At 38.6% G+C, this 22,754-nt stretch overlaps 1 protein-coding gene across 4 annotated transcripts in view; it reads left to right on the top strand.

Annotated features, from left to right (window-relative positions):
* Positions 1 to 22,754, top strand: part of ASH1L (ASH1 like histone lysine methyltransferase) — a 230,349-nt gene that overhangs the window by 203,327 nt on the left and 4,268 nt on the right. For all 4 annotated transcript variants that reach the window (XM_036015489.1, XM_028503256.2, XM_036015487.1 and 1 more), the window contains 15 exons: positions 1,642 to 1,750; positions 2,176 to 2,340; positions 2,506 to 2,600; positions 9,089 to 9,246; positions 10,427 to 10,579; positions 12,820 to 12,874; positions 12,957 to 13,089; positions 14,140 to 14,388; positions 15,205 to 15,291; positions 16,239 to 16,329; positions 16,943 to 17,081; positions 17,197 to 17,369; positions 18,652 to 18,818; positions 21,008 to 21,048; positions 21,953 to 22,254. In XM_036015489.1, the coding sequence (XP_035871382.1) occupies positions 1,642 to 1,750; positions 2,176 to 2,340; positions 2,506 to 2,600; positions 9,089 to 9,246; positions 10,427 to 10,579; positions 12,820 to 12,874; positions 12,957 to 13,089; positions 14,140 to 14,388; positions 15,205 to 15,291; positions 16,239 to 16,329; positions 16,943 to 17,081; positions 17,197 to 17,369; positions 18,652 to 18,818; positions 21,008 to 21,048; positions 21,953 to 22,254 (2,117 nt within the window). The remainder of the gene's footprint in view (positions 1 to 1,641; positions 1,751 to 2,175; positions 2,341 to 2,505; positions 2,601 to 9,088; positions 9,247 to 10,426; positions 10,580 to 12,819; positions 12,875 to 12,956; positions 13,090 to 14,139; positions 14,389 to 15,204; positions 15,292 to 16,238; positions 16,330 to 16,942; positions 17,082 to 17,196; positions 17,370 to 18,651; positions 18,819 to 21,007; positions 21,049 to 21,952; positions 22,255 to 22,754) is intronic.

Genomic DNA, 22,754 nt, shown 5'->3' with positions numbered 1-22,754 from the left:
AAATACCTGGAAAATTAACCAATGAGGTAAAAGAATTCTACAATGAAAACTATAAAATATTGCTAAAGATATTAAAGAAGATATGTGAATGTAGATATCACCCATTCATTGATTAGAAGACTTGAAATTGTTAAAATGTCCATTATTACCCAAAGCAATTTAGTTTCATTTCTATCCCTATCAAAACCTCAATGGGTTTTGGGGTTGTTTTTTTTGTTTGGTTGGTTTTTGCAGAAATAGAAAAAAATTCTATTTTTTTTCCTGTGGAATATCAAGGGACCCCAAATAACCAAAACAACCCTGAAAAAAAAGAACAAAACTGGAGGACTTACACTTCTGATTTCAAAACTTTATAGAAAGCTACAGTGGTATAGATATAAAGACATACATATAAACCCTTGGAATAGAGTAGAGAAATAAACCCTCACATATGTGATCAAATGATTTTTTTAAGATTTTTTAAATTTATGTTTAGAGAGGGGAAGGGAAGGAGACAGGGATAGAAACATCAATGCATCGTTGCCTCATGCATCCCCCTTTGGCTCACAGGCCAGCACTCAATCCACTGAGCTACACCATCCAAGGCTGATCGAATGATTTTTGACACGTGTGCCCAGACCATTCAATGGAGAAGGGGGTGATCTTTTCATCAGATGGTGCTGGTAAAACTGAAGATCCACATGCAAAACAATGAAGTTGTGTTGTACCTTAATACTAAATACAGAAACTAAATAGTTCAGAAACCTAAATGTAAGACAAAACTCATAAAAGAAAACACAGGACAAAAGCTTCACAACATTTGACTTGGCAGTAATCTCTTGGATGTGACACCAATGGCTCAGTAACTCAAAAAATGTACAAATTTGACTTCACAATAGTTTTTATATTTTTTACATCTGAAGTATTTGAGAACATCTGAAGTCGTTCTGAGAATTACTGAGATAATCTGTTATCAGTATGGCATAGTGATTAAGCTTTCAAACCAGACCACCTTGTTTTGAAATTTGATTCCCATAATTAATAGCTCTATTGACTTTGGGCAAGTTGCTTATCCTCTCTGTGCCTTAGCTTCCTCATTTAGAAAATGGGGGTTATAATACTATCTAATAATACCTTTTTTGTACAGTTGTCAGAAGTATTAATAAAACAAAATGCTATCATTAATATAATGAGCACTTAAGTATTAGTTGTACTTATTATATAATGCCATGATAGGTCAATAATAGCAATGTAAAGTAGAACAAAAGAGACACTCATGCACAGGTAAGAAAGATGGAGATCAGTAGGAACTAGATTTCTTAGGTAAGCCATAGTAGGAGATCATTTTAATTTGTTTAATAAGCAGACTAAAGCCATGTTTTAAAGGGACTTTGATTACCAAGCAGGAAAATTTAAAACCTATTGTAATTGACAACATAGACCATGTTTTCCAGAAAACTGATTTAGGGCTATTAGCCTGGCAGTATTATATAGTCTGAATAGAATAGAAGATAGATTAAAGGTGCAGAGCTTGTCCTGGAAACTTGAGTAATTGGATATAGAAACAAAGGTAAATTTGAAATCGGTGTACCTTTTTTTGTTTGTGTGGTTCTCAGGCATGGTATTAAGAATCTCTACCCTTAACTCTCCCATTCTCTATAGGTCTGTTAATGGAGTATACCGGATAGGATTATATGCTCTTAAAGATATGCCAGCTGGTACTGAACTCACTTATGATTACAACTTTCATTCCTTTAATGTTGAAAAACAGGTAAGAATAAGAACTCCAAGAGGAAAATTGGACTTGGTCACAGTGCTCTGTGTAACATAGGCATTCGATAAACTGATTTGTAGCCATTGAGAAGCGCAGTGAAGAAAACAGTTTTTCACTCTTAACTCCACTTACCTAGGATAGATAGATCTCTTTTATTCTTTCAGAACTCTGTAGAAAGAGATCGCTCAATCATTTTTGGTCTCCAGTCAGTTCTTAATAATTCTGGTGAGGTTTTTCCAGTGTTTACTCTTTCCTTTCAACTACAGTGGAAATTTGTTTATATTTATTTTATTCTGAATTAATTGTTTTCCTCTATATAGAAATTTCTTGATTAATCTTATTGTTGGGTGTCCAAATGTTCTGGCAGTCCTACTTGTAAATGAGTCAGCTGGCTAAAAGCATTATTCTCCTTCTTTTCAAAGCAACTGTGTAAGTGCGGCTTTGAGAAATGTCGCGGAATCATTGGAGGCAAGAGTCAACGTATGAATGGACTCACCAGCAGCAAAAGCAGCCAGCCTGTGGCCACACATAAAAAGTCTGGACGATCAAAAGAAAAAAGGAAGTCTAAGCACAAGCTGAAAAAAAGGGTGAATAATGATCTCATGGCTTTCCTCAAATAGCTACTCAGAGGCAGTTACTGATGTAAAGAAATACCAAAGGGTGGGATCTTTAGAGTGGTTTTAATATTCTTGAAAGTGATTTCTTATTGTTGTTGTTTTTTTTTCATGCATTCTGATCCATCTCTTTTTCAGAGAGGCCACCTCTCTGAGGAACCCAGTGAAAACATCAACACTCCAACAAGATTGGCCCCTCAGTTACAAATGAAGCCCATGTCCAATCGAGAGAGGTAAAAAGATTTTCTTACCTGAGTTCTTTATATTGTATGATTTGCTTGCCAGTTTATTAATCATCTATATAGCTGATTTATTAATCATCTATATGAGCCATTTCTTTTGTGGACGAGGTCTTTAAACAAAGATTCAAGGTATCTGTGAACTTGGATGGAGGAAAAAGGTATCTTTATTTTCCCTAATTTCTGAATGAAATTTACCATTTCCTTTAAATATGACTGTGGGCAAAAATAAAACAAAAAAACAAGTGTGTGTGTGTGTGTGTGTGTGTGTGTGTGTGTGTGTGTAGCATTTTCAGTTTCCATGACTTTTGTCACCAATAGTCACATTTTCATTTTATGTTGTATGTGTTACAAATATATCAAAATATTACACATTCATCTCTTCTTCACAATTACTATGCTTATTAAACCCACAACTAGATTTGTGAGGTATAAAAATTTATGTATTAAAAAATTAATTTCAACATTGTGAAGACTATGCCCTGGCTGGTGTGGCTCAGTGGATTGAATACTGGCCTGCAAACCAAAGGATCACTGGTTTGATTCCCAGACTAGGGCACATGCTTGGGTTGCGGGCCAGGTCCCCAGTAGGGAGCATGTGAGAGACAACCACACACTGATGTTTCTTTCCCTCTCTCTCTCTCTTCCACTCTCTGAAAAAATAAATAAAGTCTTTAAAAAGTAAAAACAAATACCTGGAAACTGTTTTAGCATAGTTTCCTTTTAATCCTATGTATTAAAATTACTTAAGATTTTAATTAATTTTAAATACTTTTTTAAACATTTATTAATTATGCTATTACAGCTGTCCCATTTTTCCCCCTTTATTCCCCTCCACCCTGCACACCCCCTCCCACTTGCATTCCCCCACCTTTTAGTTCATGTCCATGGGTCGTACATGTAAGTTCTTTGGCTTCTACATTTCCTATACTATTCTTAACCTCCCCCTGTCTATTTTTTACCTACCATTTATGCTACTTATTCCCGGTACCTGTTCCCCCTTTCTCCTCCATCCCTCCCCCGCACTGATAACCCTCCATTTCTGTGATCTCCAGTGATCTCCATTTCTGTGATTGTGTTCCTGTTCTAGTTGTGTGCTTAGTTTGTTTCCATTTTTGTTTTTTTTTTTTCAGGTTCGGTTGTTGATAGTTGTGAGTTTGTTGTCATTTTACTGTGCATAGATTTTGATCTTCTTTTCCTTAGGTAAGACTCCTTTGTAGGTAACTGTATCCTTTTCTCTTGCTGCTTTTAAGATTCTCTCATCGTCTTTAATCTTGGATAATGTAATTATGATATGCCTTGGTGTGTGCTTCCTTGGGCCCAACTTCTTTGGGACTCTCTGAGCTTCCTTGGCTTCCTGGAAGGCTATTTCCTCTGCCAGATTGGGGAAGTTCTTCTTCATTATGTTTTCAAATAAATTTTCAATTTCTTGCTCTTCCCCTTCTCCTTTTGGCAACCCTATAATTCAGATGTTGGAACATTTAAAGTTGTCCTGGGGGTTCCTAAGCCTCTCTTCATATTTTTGAATTCTTGTTTCTTCATTCTGTTTTGGTTGAATGTTTATTTCTTCCTTCTGGTCCAAACCAGTGATTTGAATCCGAGTTTCCTTCCCTTCACTATTGGTTCTCTCTATATTTTAATTTATTTCACTTTTCATAGCCCTTACATTTTCCTATATTTTGCAATGATACTCAACCAATTCTGTGAGCATCCTGATTACCAGCGTTTTAAACTCTGCATCTGATATGTTGGCAATCTCTTCATTACTTAGTTCTGTTTTTTCTGGAGCTTTGATCTGTTCTTTCATCTGGGCTGGGGTTTTTTTTGTTTGTTTGTTTCTGTAGGCCTGTTACATAGTAAAGGCGGGAGCCTCAGGTATTCACCAGGGCAGGATAACTCAGGTCGCTGAGTTGTGGTGCTTTCTGTTGGGGAGGGGTACAAGAGGGAACATTACTACTTGGTCAGCTCTCTGTTGACTTTCAGTCACTTCTGCCGCTACCCACAAGCAAATTGGGCCCTTCTGGTTGCTGATTACCAGGTGGTTTTCTGTATGTTGTAGGACCCTGGAAGTTTCTCCTGCTGCCTCAACCCTCACAGGTGTTTTCAGTCAGAGGTTTTGAGGCTTTATTTCCCCATGCTGGACCCTTGGGTTGCATGGTCTGTCACGCTCCCCAGTTGTCCCTCCTGGTTTATCCGCACGCAAATGTGGGACCACCAGCTCCACCACCCACTGCTTTGCCCAGTCCGCCAGCTGCCACCTTGCTGAGAGTCCTGTCTGCCTGGCTGCCCATCTCCACCCCTCCTATTGGTCTGGGTGAATGTTTCTTCAACTCCTTCTTTGTTGGACTTCCATACAGTTCGACTTTTTGTTATTTCTGTTTTTTGGTTTTTTTTTTTAATTTGTTGTTTTCCTTGTTTTGGTTGTGCAAGGAGGTACAGTGTATCTACCTACACTTCCATCTTGGCCAGAAGTCTAATTTTAAAGACTTTTAATTTTTAAATCTATTTTATTATTTATGCTATTACCGTTGTCTGTATTTTTCCCCTTTGTCCCCCCCTCCACAGCTCCCCCTACTCACTCAGACATTCCCCACAACATTGTCCATGTCCATGAGTCATGCATAAATATGTTCTTTGCCTACTCTGTTCCTTATGCATGCTGTACTTTACATACCCATGACTATTCTGTTAACTACTAATTTGTACTTCTTAATCCCTTCACCTTTTTTACCCTGACTTCCCTCCCATTGGCAACCATCAAAACATACTTTGTAGCTATGATTCTGTTTCTCTTCTGGTTGTCTGTTTTGTTTTTAGATTCATTCAGGTGGTATTTACTGCCATTTAATTATTCATGTTTTTTATCTTTTTGTAAGAAGACCCTTTAACATTTCATATATGTTGGTTGGGTGGTAATTAACTCCTTTAGCTTTTTCTTGTCTGGGAAACTCTTTATCAGCCCCTAGATTCTGAATGATAGCTTTGCTGGGTAAACTAATCTTGGTTGTAGGTCCTTACTTTTCATCACTTTGAATATTTCTTGCCAGTCCTTTCTAGTCTGCAAAGTTCCTGTTGAGAAATCAGGTGACAGTCTTATGGGAGCTCCCGTGTAGGTAACTAACCACTTTTTTCTTGCTGCTTTTAAGATTCTCTGCCTTTAACTTTTGGCACTTTAATATGATGTGTTTGGTGTAGGCCTCTTTGGGTTCATCTTGTTTGGGACTCTCTGCATTTCCTAAACTTGTACATCTATTTCCCTCACCAAGTTAAGTTTTCTCATTATTTTTCATACAGGTTTTTAATCCCTTGCTCACTTGCTCTTCTCCTTCTCGCACCCCCATGATGCAAATATTGGTATGCTTGAAGTTGTTCCAGAGGCTATCTTCCTTACCCTATCTTCATTTTCTTAATTCTTTTTTCTTCTTGCTGTTCTGATTGGTTGTTTTTTACTTCTATATGTTACTAATCACTGATTTCATTCTCATCTTTATCCATGCTACTGTTGATTCCCTGCAAAATGTTCTTTATTTCAATCAATGTGTCCTTCGTTTCTGACTGGATTTTTTACATACTGTTGAGATCCTCACTAAGTTCCTTGAGCATCCTTATGACTAGTATTCTGCATCAAGTAGATTGCTTGTCTCCATTTTGTTTAGTTTTTTGTTGTTGTTGTTTTGCAGTTTTATTTTTTCATTTGAGCCATGTTTCTTTGTCTCCTCATTTTGGCAGCCTCCCTGAGTTTATTTCTATGTATTAAGGAGAGCTGCTACATCTCCCAGACTTGATAGAATGCCCTAATATAGTAGGTATCCTGTAGGATTCAATGGGACAGCCTCCCCTGTTACCCAAGCTGGGTACTTATAGTGTATCCACTGTGTGAGCTCTGTACACCCTCCTTTTGTAGTTTAGCCTTGATTGCAGTTGGCACATCCAGGATCAGCCACTGGCTGTGTTCTGTCCATTGTTACACAACATAAGCTACATAGTAAGATGGCTGCTAATTTGCTGATCTTTGAGGTTCCCAGGAGAGGCCCAGATGTGTATCAGGACCAGGTGCTGCTAGTTCCAGGCTTAAGGTGACCTAATGAGACATGCAAGGCTCACTGAAGCCAAGTGCTGCTTGTTGGAGAGAATTTGGGAAAGTCTGAAACTGGGCTAAGACAAGCCATTCATATAGGAAATCCACTGGAAATAGCTTGTGTAGTTCTGAAAGGTGGGTGGGGCAAGACCACAAGGAATTACCAACGTGTGGGGCATACAATGTGATCTAGGTGGATGGAGTCTTCAGATACAGCACCAAACTGCTGGCTCTGTGGCTGTGTGGGAGAGGACTCAACAAAGGAACAATGGCCTCTGCCAGCATTTCTGTCTGGGAAAAAGCTGCCCTTCATATGCCTCCCTGATGCCAGACAATTCCATTCCTCCCAATATGTCTCTAATGCCTTTTACTCTCCTGCCCTGGTACTAGAGCTCAGTGGAAGTGAGTCCAAGTAAGTCTGTGCATGAGCTATTTAAGAGGAACTGCCTGGGACTCCAGAAGTTTCTGTCTCCCACAGCCTCAATCCCCACTAGTTTTTACAGCCAAAGTTATGGAGACTTAATCTTTCTGGCATTGGAACCCTGAGCTGGGGGTTCTGGTGTGGGGCTGGGACCCATGGCCCCTGAGATGTATCTCCCGATTTTTATCCATTACTGATGGGTGTGACATCAGCCCATTCTACATCTCCACCCCTCCTACCAGTTTCAGTGTGGTTTCTTCCTGAATTCTGTAGTTGTAGGACTTCCATTCAGCTCAGTTGCTGACCATTCTGAATGATGATTGTTCTACAGTTTAGTTGTAATTTTGATGTAGTTGTGCACAGAGGCAAGCCATGTTTACCTACCCTTCCACCTTCACTGGAAATCTAAATTTAATCTAAAATACTTTTAAAACATTGTTCAGAGAAGTGTTACTTGGGCTTCATCAGTCTGCCAGAGGAATCCATGGCACAGAAAAGGTTAAGGATCCCTGCTTTGGTATATTAACAGAACAATAAAAATGATTTACAGTGGTTATTTTTGCTCTTCCTGGTACTAAGATTCATATAAAGGTGAGCAAAGTAAATATGTCCTCTATTTTTTCAAGCTATTCCATATTCCCCTGACTATACATTCTAATCTCTTAGAAAGTTTATTCTTATTTATATCTTTATAATTTTAGCCCCTTTTACTGTATTTCACTTGTCACAGAAATTTTAAACTTCAGTGAAATAGAATGAGCTAATCTAGTGGTTCTCTACTTTAGCTGCATAACAGCCTATGAAGCTTTTAAAAAACTTCTGATGCCCAGGCAACACCCAGGACCACTTAACCCAGAATTTCCAGAGGTGGAACCTGGGCATCAGTAGTTTATAAAGCTTCCCGTGTGATTGCAATGTGCAGCCAAAGTCAGGAACTATAAAATCAGTCTAATCTCCATTTACTGAGGCCCATAGTTTGAGATTTATTCAAAGGTACATCTTTATATGTGTGCTAGGGTGAAAATTAAATTACAGAATAAAAATTGTGTAGGGTGGATCAAGATACATGTAACTGCCCTGGCTGAGTGGCTCAGTTGGTTGGAGTGTTGTCCGATACACCAAAAGGTTTTGGGTTCAATCCCCAGTCAGGGCACATACCTAGGTTACAGGTTCGATCCGTGGTTGAGGTGCATATGGGAGGCAAGAGAGCAAGTGTTTTTCTCTCTCTCTCTCTCTCTCCTGCCTCTCAGAATTAATAAACATACCATCAGGTGACAATTAAAATTTTATAAAGGTATATATAATTAAGATTATAGACCAATGTGCAGGCACTGTACCTAACATAGTTTACCCAGTGGACATCTTAAATATCTTTGCCTTCATCTGTCAGTTCAGTTCTCCTTGTCTTAGCTAATCCTGAGCCAGTTCTTCATCAGGGCAACTTCCTCTTGAATTTGTACGTATACTCCATAAAGTTCTGCCTTCAGGTTAGATTGCTTCAGTTTCCAAATTTTTTGTAGCTTTTACGTTATATTTGCCAGATATTTGAAAATATGTAGGGAAATGTTTTATGTTATATGAAAAAAATCAAGGCATAAAACTGAATGCTGTTTCCCCATACATAATTCCCTATAAAGGCTGAATTCATTGATAAATACACTTTTTTAAAAAAAAGATTTTTTTATTTATTTTTAGAGACAGGGAGGGAGGGAGAAAGACAGGGAAATAATGATTGGTGGTCTCATACACATAAGCACCACAACCAGGAACTGAACTTGCAACCCATGCATGTGCCCTAATGGGGAATCAAACTGGTGACCTTTTGCTTTGTGGAATGATGCCCATCCAACTGAGCCACACCAGCCAGGGTGATAAGTATTCGTTTACAACATCTTGACAATGGCTTACATAGAACGGACAGGTAATTAAGTGCTTACTGAATTAATGAATAAGGGAACTCCTTCCTTCCTTCCTTTCTTGTAGGAACTTTGTATTAAAGCATCATGTGTTCTTGGTCCGAAACTGGGAGAAGATTTGGCAGAAGCAGGAGGAAGTAAAGCACACTGGTGATAATATTCACTCAGCATCATTATATACCCGCTGGAATGGCATCTGCCGAGATGATGGGAACATCAAGTCTGGTAAGAGCTGGGGAAATTCCTACTAATTCTAAAAGATTATCTTGAAAGGGATTACTTTAGTTACTTTCAAAGATTCCTTTTAGTCTGCTCTAACAAAGTTTAAGATACAAGCATAGAAACACCAATCAACAATCACCTGTCCCTCCCAAGTCTTCAAATTCCTTGTTCTTGCTCTGGGGAATAGGAAGAAAACCCCTTCTACCAGCCTCCCAAACGTAACCTACAGCCTGAAAGTCACTAGACATGATACAGGTAGTGAGTCCTTTGTCTCCTTTCTTACCTGGAAAATACCTTGCAGACAAGGTAAGTAGTGATAACAAATGCAGAGGAAAATGACATCAGTATTAATTTGAAGACTTTTTGCCTCCCACATTTAGATCAGCATTATTAACATAGACCTTCAGATTTTTCTTTTTCTAACTTTCATAAGTGAGTAACGTAACAGCACTTCTGATGTAGATTTGTTATCCAGAACAAACAAAGCAGGAAAACTAGCATGTTCAAATACTCTTTCTAACTGAAAATAAAGTGTTCAAAAGTTTATGCTCTTATTTTCTTTACCTCAAACAGTACAAGCAAATGTGCATTTTGTATGACAGAATATGCTGAGTGGGAACTAGATAGATTTAGAAATTTGCCCAAAATCTTCTATCCTCTCAGTGATTTGATTGGCATAAATTCTCTAAATTTATATTCAGGGAGTTCAAATTATCTGGTAATATCAATATTTATTTTCTAAATCTTTATTATATGTCAGGCTCTGAGCTAAACACATTAAAAAGATTATCTCATTTAATCTGTATAGTTACCTCATGAGGAAAGTACTACCCCTATTCTCATTTTACAGTTAAGAAACTGAGACGCAGAGCAAGTTTAAGTAACCTGCCCAAGATCACACAGCTAGTAAGTAGTAAAGCCAGAATACAAACACAGACTCATTTTGAAGCCCAGACTTAACTAGCATTTGACCACTAAAATAAGGTCTCTCTAACTTGCAGCATTTGTCTCTCTGGTAAACTCCAGTGTTTCCTGATTTTTCTGTAAAGGCGAAAGAACTCCATGACATCTAATCTCTGATCACTTCAAGGAAAATTGAGTGAAAAGCAGGAATCCATTGGGGAAGAGAAAGCCACATAGAGCTCTTCTTTTTCTAAAGCTGATTTTCACTTTATCCTTCCAGATGTCTTCATGACCCAGTTCTCTGCCCTGCAGACAGCCCGATCTGTTCGAACAAGACGGTTGGCAGCTGCAGAGGAAAACATTGAAGTGGCTCGAGCAGCCCGCCTAGCCCAGATCTTCAAAGAGATCTGTGATGGTATCATCTCTTACAAAGGTGACCGTATCCACCCCAGATTCATTCTAAGCTTTTTTTAAAACTCATATCACTTACCTTCACCTAAGACATTCAAGACCAAGAACAAGTGACAATTTAGGATTAGGAATTTAGGGAGGTATACTTAGTTCTTCCTTTTGTTAGCGTCTTTGGGGATTGTTGTTTTTAAATCCTTAGTTCTTATATGTCAATTCTTTTTTATTTTTTTGATTTACCGTAGTTAAGTACCGTATTTAGAAATCACATTTCTTAGCTATGGCATGGAGATAAGCGGGCCTCTCTTGTATATAATTTTTCTGAATGAGGCAGTGAAATAGCAATTTCAGAAAAAAGTATTATGAGCCCTAGCTGGTGTGGCTCAATGGATTGAGCATTGGACTTCGAAGCAAAAGGTCACTGGTTCAGTTCCCAGTCAGTGCACACCACACGCCTGGGTTGCGCACCAGGTCCCCAGTAGGGGGTGTGTGAGAGGCAACCACACATGGATGTTTCTCTCTCTTTCTCCCTCCCTTCCCCTCTCTATAAAAATAAATAAATAAAAATTATCAAAAAAAAAAGTAATGAACCTGTGACAGCAATGGTTCTTAACCTGTTTTAATTGACAGATATTTTTGAGAATCTTATAAAAGCTGTGTGTTCTTTCCCTAGAAAGAATGGATATACATAATTTTGCAGACATTCTGGAGTATTCACAAGCCCTAATCTATACATTAAGGAAAAGGACCCCAGCCCTGGCCTAGTAACTCAGTTGGTTAGAATGTCGCCCTGATGTGCCAAGGTTGCAGATTCAATCCCCAGTCAGGGCACATACAAAACTGAACCGTCGAATGCATAAATAAGTAAAACAACAAACTGATGTCTCTCTCTTCACCCCCCTTTCCTCACTCTAAAATCAGTAAATTAAAAAATAAAAAAGGAAAAGGACCTAAAGTTTCAAGAAAATTACTTTACCCTACTCTGTTTTTCTTTCAAAACACATCTTTTGGATGTGTGTTGGAGCTAAGCGTGGGGAAGGAGAAAGGTTTTAATTTGGGGTAGGTAATTTGGTGGTGTACATGACTTTTTATGACCAGGAAATTTGGAGATATTTAATATGAGAGCTTTTAACACATAATTGCAGCTTTTTGCTATCAACTTTGGCCGGTCTTCTCTTCCTTTCCCTAAATTCTGAGGATTTTTTTTTCTCTTTTTCTATTTTTCTTCATATTTTAGAATGCCCATTTCACAGATTTTTTTTATTATTTATTTATTTATTTATTTATTTATTTATTTATTTATTTGGGGAGCGTGGGGAGAGAGAGAGAGAAACATCAATTTGTTTTCCACTTACTTATGCATTCATTGGTTGATTCTTGTATGTACCCTGACCAGGGATCAAACCCACAACTTTGGCTTATTGGTATGACATTCTAACCAAGTGAGCTACCCAGCCAGGGCCTGTTTGTATTTTAGTAGTTTTTTACAGTTTTGTTAACCTAAGGTAATAGAGAAGAAAAGGAGGACCGGCCTGTTCTAAAATGTAAAGTGTTGTGGCAACTATGCCCTTTCCATTCCCAAAAGATCTCATTCTGCATTTTCAACCAGCTTCATCTGATCTAAGGTGAAACTGCAATAGATATATCTACATGTGTACTACATTCTGGGCAAGAAACAACAGGTTTTATATATATATAAAATTGCTAGAAAGTAAGTGAGAAGTAGCCCCACAGCATGAATTCTATTTTTATAATACAAAATAAGCATTATAATAACATAGGATTCCAGAAGATACTTACAGTACTGAATTTCATTATCTGTAATTTAATTGAATCCAAACCAACAGAGAAATACTAAGGAGAACTAGAAAACATTTCTGGATGAGATGATCTTTGCTGTAATATGATTTCTTGAGCTGAAATTCGCACTAAGCGGCCTAGCTACCTAAATAAGTTTCCATCTCTCGTTCTTCATAGAAAACTTTTCTTATTATCCACCTAACATTGTGTTACATTTCAAGCATATATACTATATCTTTTGTATTTCAGATAATCCTGAAAGTGTATTCTGATCCCTGCCTTTACCCACATTTCTGGAAAATCCTTGCATTTGTCATAGCTAGGCTTCAAAAAAAAAACCAAACAAACAAACATAGATTTCTTTTTCTAACTTAATTTTAGGGATTCTGTGTTTTCATTTAAGAGTTAATATATGCCTCTCTTGTGTCATATAGTCCTTATACTAAACCTTGCATTCTTCTGTAGATTCTTCCCGACAAGTACTGGCAGCACCACTTTTGAACCTCCCCCCAAAGAAAAAGTAAGTTCGTGTATGTGGGAATCACTTGAATTTTAGAAAAGTACCGAGTGCACCAGATTGACACCTTGGCTTTGTGTTCCAGGAATGCTGATTATTATGAGAAGATCTCTGATCCCCTAGATCTTTCTACCATAGAGAAGCAGATCCTCATTGGTTATTATAAAACAGTGGAGGCTTTTGATGCTGACATGCTCAAGGTCTTTCGGAACGCTGAGGTATTTCTCACTGACTTCAAACACAAATTTAAGAAGTTTGTTCTGAGAGAACTAGTCTAGGAGTTTTAAGATTTTTACCTTTTTCTATCAAACTTCATTATTTCTGATTAAGAAAGGCAGCAATTTTCTTTTTTGTTTACCCTTAGGATAAGTATTACAGAGTACTAAATATTATAGAATAGTGTATAATAAAGACATTTATATGACAAAAATTGAAGGTTAAATCATACTCCCCCAAAAATCAGTTTTTGTAAAAACCTAGTTTAAGTATTGAATCTTTATATTTACATAATACAGACATTTTACTACATTTAAATCATATCTACAGTTTCTTTCCTTAAGACAGTAAGTTTATGTGAAATACACAGAAGTATTATAAGTAATTATAAATAACAATGGAATTTAGGGGTGTTGCATGAATAGGTTATAGAACAGGTGAAGCTTATTAGGAGGTGGTTTTGAACTGATTTAAAGAAGGATGGAATATTATATGGCACATAGAAGAGGAAACTATTCAGTGATTTTTGAAATGCCTTGAAGAGGTGTTTGAAGGATAAAAGGCTACTAGCTGAAGGAAGAATTGATGTTGAAGACAAGAAATGAGAGAAAGACATGTGGGAGAATTAGAGCAGTCTTGAATGGTAACATGCTTTTTACTGAAACTCAGCTTTCATATATATTTAAAGCTTTTAGCTCTGTCCCTAATATCTGCGAGACAAAAGTAAATGAAGAGCTCTCCACAGCATTATTCTTAATGACACTCATTCATATTTCATGGTCACTGTGTATTTTATCAAGTGGACAGTAAGACCTGTGAAAGGAGTTGAATGGCAGAGCAGTAGAGCAAATGGAAAAATTACCATGCAGATTCAAATATTAATTCATTTTAGTTCAGGTGAAGTCGTTTTCAGATGCCTGGCACTATGCTTGATGGTATTGAACACCTGTTAATCAAAATGGGAGGATAAAGAAAATCCTGCTACCTCTTGAGTATATTTCTAAGCCATATTGAGAAGACTAAATGTGATTTATTTCTTCTGCTTTCTTCAGAAGTACTACGGGCGTAAATCCCCAATTGGAAGAGATGTTTGCCGCCTGCGAAAGGCCTATTACAACGCCCGGCATGAGGCATCAGCCCAAATTGATGAGATTGTGGGAGAGACAGCAAGTGAGGCAGACAGCAGTGAGACCTCAGTCTCTGAGAAGGAGAATGGGCATGAGAAGGATGACGATGTTATCCGCTGTATCTGTGGCCTCTACAAGGACGAAGGCCTCATGATCCAGTGTGACAAGTGCATGGTGAGGGTCAGGAGGTGAAGCAGAAACATAGTCCTGATGAACACGGTGATCACAAAGAAGCAGCCCGTGTCTCTTTTGGCTTGGTGTGACAAGCTTTTTATAAACTTTAACTTTTTGCCTTGGTTTCTGTTATCCCTCACTGTCCACCATATTGTTTTTCTTCTTTTTTTTATATCTGTCTCTTTCATTTTATCCTTCCCTTCTTTCTGCCTACTTCCCACGTGGATCAAGAAGAATGATAGTATTTAAGGTAGTGCCTTACCTTGAAGAGGTACTACACTCTTTATAGCATTAATACAGATGGAGTGTAGTATTGTAGAGCTCCTGATGAAGGAGTCAAGGCCTCTATTTAAGCCCGAGTGTCTGCATTTGATATATCTAAATTGTAATCTTCTATGGAAAGTGGAGCTATGAGTAACACATAAGATTGTTGGGAAATATAATTAGATAAAGATAAGTAAAAATATTTTGTAACTGTTAAAGCCTTTCATAGTAACTATATCACTGATGTATATTATTTATTAAGTAATATATTTGGTACTGTATTCATTCATTTTTCCCATTCACTATCCATCTTTCTATTTGATTTGCCCAGATCTGTATTGTGAACCAGTCTGTATACTAGTGTTCAGACAAGGCTTTCTTCTTTTTGCCCCTATTTTATCCAATTTTTCACATGCCCACTTATCTCTTAGTTAATTCCTGTTTTATTTTGCCCTCTCTTGTTGTTAATTTTTTTATTCTTAACCCCCAGGACTTCTCAGTAAGTCTTAAGACTTCCCCTCTCTCCCCCCACTACACTTGTTTTCTCTACAGGTGTGGCAGCACTGTGACTGTATGGGAGTGAACTCAGATGTGGAGCACTACCTGTGTGAGCAATGTGACCCAAGGCCCATGGACAGAGTAAGCTGTCCTCTGATAATACTCTGATCTAAAAATAGGAGATGTGGTACATGATATCTTGCCTGCCCTGCTCCTGGTGTATGAAATTGCCTTAAATAAGTCACTCCAACCTTCTGGGCATCAGTTCCTTACACTTGACATTGAGGGTAATAATTCTGCCCTTTCTTTTCTTAGGAGTGTGATCAAAGGGAAATGAAATACCTAGAAACCTGTGGAAGGAATAATACTGTATAAAACTATGGTTTTTATAAACACTATCAACTATTTATAAAAGAAGTTGCTTGTAAAACCTGGTACTATAAATACCACTTATGTCAAGCAGTGTTTAAGTGAAAAGAGCACTGGACTCAGAGTTGACAAAGGTTAACCGTAGCCCCACACTCCAGGAGAGACTATGGGTTGGGTAACTTGCCCAAGGTATTAAATGGCATTTTTTTCTTGGCTCTACTATATTTATGTGTGTGCTACTGGGAAAGTCACCTCTATAAAAAAAGAGGTATTTAGGCATTATTTTTTAACAGTGTTGCTAATGCCATTTGAGTGTGCAGCTCTTTGTTGTGAGGGATGCATTGGAGAATACTTGGCACCCCTCACCTGTGGGCTCTAAATGCTAGTAGCTCCCCCAGTTGTTGTGACCAAGTTCGCATTTACACATTTTCAGATGCCTTCTAGATGGCACAGAACAACCACACAATTAGTGTTTCATAGCGTATAGTTTGGGGTACTTAGCCTATTCGTTTTGTCCTCTACCTTTATTTTCCCAAGTTTAACAACTCCACTTGCTTTCACATTTTGTTATATATCTGCGGTGTATCAAAATGACTAAAAGTTAAGTCTTAATTGGTTGGGAATTCCTGGTTTTAGTTCTCTTCCTCTTGAATAGAGATCAGCAAGAGGCTGGATGTAGTAGTCCCAGCCCTCATCTATTGGCATTCTGCTCTTCTCAGGAGGTACCCATGATCCCTCGGCCCCATTATGCCCAACCTGGCTGTGTCTACTTCATCTGTTTGCTCCGAGATGACTTGCTGCTTCGTCAAGGTGCGTACACAGGAGCCCGCCCTGCTTGTCAAAGCTGACCTTTCTGGATAGTAGAAGGTGTCTGTTATCTGCACAATAGTCATTGACTCCATATGACCTTCAGTAGCAATAACATTAAGATTTTTATATCCTTCAGTCCTTAGGCTTATATACATTTCCCCTTTACCAAATAAAACTAATGTGGAGAGAATAGGATGTTAGAAAGCTAATTTTAAGACTAGGAAGGACATAGGGGATTCTAAAAGTATGGAAGATGATGTCAGTCATGTCACTTTCATTGTCTAGAGTTTATTATTACCATTAGTCTGCTGGTTGAATATATTGTTTTAGATTTTAAGTTCTTTCTGTGTAGACCATGGGTCAGACCAAGGGTTCCTAATTCACACAGGAATAGGCCCTGGCCAGGTATCTCATTTGGTTAGAGTGTCATCCTGGGTTCAATCCCTGGTCAGGGCGCATACAAGAATCAACCAATGAATGTGTAAGTAAGTGAAACAACAAACCAATGTTTCTCTCACTCCTTTCCTCTCTCTAAAATCAATAAATTAAAAACAAATTTAAGAATTCATGCAGGAATCACTTTAACCTTCTCCTGTGTTCTCTGCCTTCCTAGGTGACTGTGTATATCTGATGAGGGATAGTCGACGCACCCCTGATGGCCACCCAGTCCGTCAGTCCTATCGACTGTTATCTCACATTAACAGAGATAAACTTGACATCTTCCGCATTGAGAAGCTTTGGAAGAATGAAAAGTATGTGTTGAGATCCTATCTCTTTCTTCCAGTTGTGCCCTCCCTGCACAGAGCCTAATATTCACTAGGATCTTGCTAAGCAACTAAACCTCTCCCTTGTCTTTTCTTTTTTTAGGGAGGAACGGTTTGCCTTTGGCCACCATTATTTCCGTCCCCATGAAACTCACCATTCTCCATCACGTCGGTTCTATCACAATGAATTATTTCGGGTGCCACTCTATGAGATCATTCCCTTGGAGGCAGTAGTGGGGACCTGCTGTGTATTAGACCTTTATACATATTGTAAAGGTAATATGATCTGGGCTACTTAAGAAATGACCTATCCCCTAATTATTGAGCTATAATTGCCCACTCCATTCTTACCGTTTGTGTCTGATAAAAGATTGTCCAAAGTTAGAGAACTATACTATGTTATTTCTTTTTTTTTCAAGATTTTATTTATTTATCTTTAGAGAAAGGAGAAGGGAGGGAGAGAAACATCAGTGTGTGGTTGCCTCTTGTGTACCCCCAACCAGGGACCTGGCCCAACAACCCAGGCATGTACCCTGACTGGGAACCGGAGACTTTGGTTTGCGGGCCAGTGCTCAATCCACTGAGCCACACCAACCAGGGCTATTTTCTTCTTTCTTTTACCAAGTGCTTGGTACTCAATAATGTTTATTCTTTTTCTTTTTTTTCATTTGTAATAGTGTGTAGTTGGCACTCTCGTAATGTTTGTGGGAATATAATATTCCTTCACCACCGGTTCCAATATTCTTAAGGCCATCGTCAACTCTATACATTAAACAAACAAAAGAAAAGCACAAAAGTTTTATAAGCTTCATGGTTAACAATATAGGCTAATTTCATAATTCCCATTCCACCACTTTTTACCTATGTATCCTTGGACTTTACCTATTGTAAATAGGGATTATGGGGTAGGGGAAGTTATAAAGGGACTGTGATAATGGGGGGAAATACAATAGAGGTTAAATAAAAAATGGGGATTAGTTTCTATTTTAGAGGGTTTTGTAAGGATTAAATGAAATCATCTACAAAAGCACTTAGCCCAGTTTATGGCTCACAGTAAAAAAGTTCAGCGTATAAGTTGTTGCAGAGTTTAGTTGCCTAGCTCTCTCAGTGTCATAGCAGAGTGGTCCAAAAGAATATATATCCTATTCAAAAATTTAACTACTTGGAGCTTTGTGATACCAATGACACTTCCGTTCCCCCAGTTATAAAGTGTTCATTTCCAAATACACTTTCCTTATTTATACTGCCCTTCTTTTCTCATAACTTCCTCATATTCTGCTCTGTTTTCCCCTCAAAAATCCCTGTAGCACTCCAATAATCATTTCCGTATTCTTTCCATCCCATAGTATGCCCTTCAACTCCTAGACACCTTTTTTCCTTTTTTGTTGCTTGTGTCTAAGAATTCTCCTTTCTTCTGTAGTCACCAATAGCTTAGTAATAGCTACAGTGTTTCCCTCTTAACGGGTCTAACTGCTCTCCCAGTGGTGTGATAATATCTGGCCAGCTCAGGGAGAGAAGGGAAAATTGGAGGGTTATGTAACCGTGTTTGGACCCATAGGGAGACCCAAAGGAGTAAAGGAACAAGACGTGTACATCTGTGATTATCGGCTTGACAAGTCAGCACACCTGTTTTACAAGATTCACCGGAACCGCTATCCTGTCTGCACCAAACCCTATGCCTTTGATCACTTCCCCAAGAAGCTCACTCCCAAAAGAGATTTCTCAGTAAGTCTCCTTCTACCCTAACTGTACACACCAGGACTGTCTAGTTTATGCATGGATCTCACACAGTGAGAATTCTCAAGTGGCTTGCTGCTTGTCATCCTGTTTCCCTCCCAAACTCTAGAAATCTCCATCTCTATCTGGGATGTTTGCATAAACACATTTATTCTGCATTTCCTGGCATGAGCTAGGTCTCAGGAAATTTTTGATTTCTTGATTACACTTTAGTCAGGTTTTCATCCTTTTTCTCTCTCACCTCTTTATAATCTTTGCCCTTGAGCCCCGTATTACAGTTGTTTGTTTTGGTTTTCACACCCATAATTTTAAAAAGCAAGTAGAATCTAGAACCCTGAGAAACCTTTGGCGAAAATAGTTCAGTGCTTTTTCTGTTTGTCACTGGGTTTAAAATAGAAGACATCATTATATAAAATATTAAAAGTACAAAGCATTAAGAAGAAAATTGTATCCAGTCATGCACTGCATAACTCTAGTGGTCCCATAAAGTTACAAAGGGGCTAAAAAATTCCTGTCACCTAGTAACTCTGTACTATTTAGTGCAGTGCATTACTCACATGTTTGTGGGGACACTGGTGTAGAGAAACCTACTGCGCTGCTACTTGTATAAAAGAATAACACATATAATTATGTACAGTACATAATTCTTGATAATGATAATAAATGACTATTATGTATTTACTTTTCATTGTTATTTTAAAGTGTATTTCTGCTTATCAAAAAAATTTTTCTGTAAACAATATGCCATGTTAAAGCAGCAGCAAACTCACACGTCTCAGGTTCACTGCATTTCTTAATCACATCATTTTCTCTTGTGCTCGATTTAATTTTGTGTTGTTTTATAAGCATGGTATAGCCTAAGTGTAGTGTTTATAAACTCTACAGTAGTTTACAGTAATGTTCTAGGCCTTCACATTCACTCACCACTTACTCACTGACTCAGCCAGAGCAACTTCCAGTCTTGCAAGGTCCATTCATGGTAAGTGTCTTATGCAGGTGCACCATTTTTTTAATCTTTAAAAAAAAAATTTTTTTTAAGATTTTATTTATTTTTAGAGAGGAGAAGGGAGAAAGAGAGGGAGAGAAATAATGTGTTTGCCTCTCACACACCCCCTACTGGGGACCTAGCCTGCAACCCAGGCATGTGCCCTGACTGGGAATAGAACCAGCAGCCATTTGGTTCACAGGTTGGCATTCAGTCCACTGAGCTACACCAGCCAGGGCCCATTTTTTTTTCTTTTATAGTATATTTTTACTGTACCTTTTCTGTGTTTAGATACACATGCTTACCATTGTGTTATAGATGCCTGCAGTATCTAGTACAGTAACATGCTATGGAGGAGCAATAGGCCGTACTCTATACCCTAGATGTGTAATGGGCGATACCATCTAGGTTTGTATACGAGTACTCAGTAATGTTCACACAAAAACAAAATCGCCTGACCACACATTTCCCATCATTAAGGGGCGCATAACTGTACTATCCTTCTACCCAAACCACTGTTAATATTTTTCTTATCCACCTTTTTCCTATGTGTATTTTTCTTTCGAATTGTTTTGAACCTACTCCTCTGATTGTTTTATGCCCTTCATCATTCTATAAAGTGTTTGGTCACCTGTCTATCTCTTTGCTATAATGTAACCCTGGACTAAGCTCTTCTCATCCTCGTGTCTTCTTCTTAGTGGGCCTGTCAAAATTCATAGCTGTCAAAATGGAATGCTTAGAAATAGTCCAACCAGAAAGCACACCTTTATGTCTTCATTTGTCCTATTACTATTTTCAGACTTCTCTAAATAGTATTTATTTTATATTCTTTCTACCCACCACCAAGCCCTTCCTCTCCCTAGACCTCCGGTCTTGCTTGCTCAGTCAACAGATCACTGATTGGCTTGAAACCCCAAGCTTAACTATTTAAGTTGGAATGGGACAAAAGAATTGTGAGCCTACCCTTTTACTTGCCTAGGCTTAAAAATACCAAAAACCACTGTTGCCTACCAATGAATAAAAGTACTGAACTTACACCTTTAAAATAGGGTTACCCAGCTTATAGGGAGTTAGCCCCTATTTTTTTCTTCCTTTACCTCCCCACCTCCCTATCCTGAGTTGGCCCCAGATCATATGATCCAGCTTTGCCAGCTTCTGCAGTACATTTACTGCTTCCTTTTCTTCCCTGCAGCCTCATTATGTTCCAGACAACTACAAGAGGAACGGAGGGCGGTGAGTCCAGTGGGGATGTGAAGAGCCTAAGGGGTTCGCCAACAACTTGAATGGAGCAAGAACAACCACCTACCCACTCAGACCCACCCCCGGGATTGGGGCTTCTCGGACAGAGTAGTCCAATGTAGTGTCAGGAGTAAGGGCAGGAAAAGAGACTTGGCAAGGATTACCAATAAAGAAGAACAGGATTTGGAACAGAGGTCTAGACCAATTCAGAAAAGTGTCGTTTTTAGGTTCCTGTGAGCTTTACCCATTACCCCAAGGTATATCAGCTCTTGGGGCCTTTGTCAAGGAACAAACACGTAAGCTAGAAATGCAGTTAGCTGAGCAGTTTGACTTTGCAGTTTTTATTTGTGTGTGTTTTGTACATAATGGGTATTCTTGGAGAAGGGGTGCTGAAGGCTTTTTCTTCAGTTTCTTTTTCTGTTGAATGGCGGTATAACTAGTTTACCTACATCATCAGTACCTTACCGTAAGGGGAAAAGATGCCGGATAATAGATGTGAAAAGAGACTTAGGGAAAGTAAAAATTTCATTGAAATACCTGTTGTAGTCGGACTGATTGTATTACCAAGTGGCATCATACTTCTCTGTGCACATGAAGCAGTCAGTCAGAACTAGCTAAGCAATTTTACCAGCTCTGATATATTTTATGAATTTGTTGGATTCCTGCAAGAAAGAAGAAAAATTGAATTTTACAGATAGAAATTAAATTTCAGAAAATAGTGGTTTATTCAAATAATAATAAAGGAAAGACCAGAGATAAGTTTCTTACCTCTTAAGCCAAGGCTCTAACAGCTAGGCTTCAGGGTCTCAAGCCACGCTGAAGTGTCTTCCCTTCGTGCCCCTTCCACCCTCTAGTGTCCTTCTCAACCTTACTCTAAGTTTACATATCCTTCTGGCAGATCGTCCTGGAAGTCTGAGCGCTCCAAGGCACCCCTAAAAGACCTGGGCCAGGAGGATGATGCTCTGCCCTTAATTGAAGAGGTTCTGGCCAGTCAAGAGCAAGCAGCCAGTGAGATGCCAAGCCTGGAGGAGCCAGAACAGGAGGGGGCCACTGCAGAAGTCAGTGAGGGTGAAAAAAAAACAGAAGAGAGTAGTCAAGAAGCCCAGTCGGCCTGTACCCCTGAGGAACGACGGCATAACCAACGGGAACGGCTCAACCAGATATTGCTCAATCTCCTTGACAAAATCCCGGGAAAAAATGGTAAGAAGAATCAGGCTAATATCTAGCGTTTAAAATAAACAGAGAATGAGGGGAGGCGAAATGAGAAAGAACAACTTCTAATTACTTGTCCAGAATAGAAAGTATTCTTTAAAAAGGGTATAGTTCTTTCATGGGCCTGCTTTTAGTTATATCTTGGGAAGGAAACTGTGAGAGGTGAAAGGATCTCCTCCCTAGAGAACAAGTTTTGGGGGGTTTTTTTTGTTTGGTTTGGTTTTTTAAATATATTTTATTGATCATGCTATTACAGTTGTCCCATTTTCCCCCCTTTATTCCCCTCTGCCCTGCACACCCCTCCGACCTGCATCACCTACCTTTAGTTCATGTCCATGGGTCTTATAAGTTCTTTGGCTTCTACATTTCCTATACCATTCTTAACCTCCCCCTGTCTATCTTCTACCTACCATTTATGCTTTTTATTCCCTGTATGTTTTCCTCCATCCTCCCCTGCACCCCACTGATAACCATCCATGTGATGTCCA

Source organism: Phyllostomus discolor, chromosome 14 (assembly GCF_004126475.2).
Source record: "Phyllostomus discolor isolate MPI-MPIP mPhyDis1 chromosome 14, mPhyDis1.pri.v3, whole genome shotgun sequence".
Taxonomy (NCBI): Eukaryota; Metazoa; Chordata; class Mammalia; order Chiroptera; family Phyllostomidae; genus Phyllostomus; species Phyllostomus discolor.
Note: the sequence above shows the minus strand (reverse complement) of the source record. Positions and strands in the feature narration are given on the sequence as shown.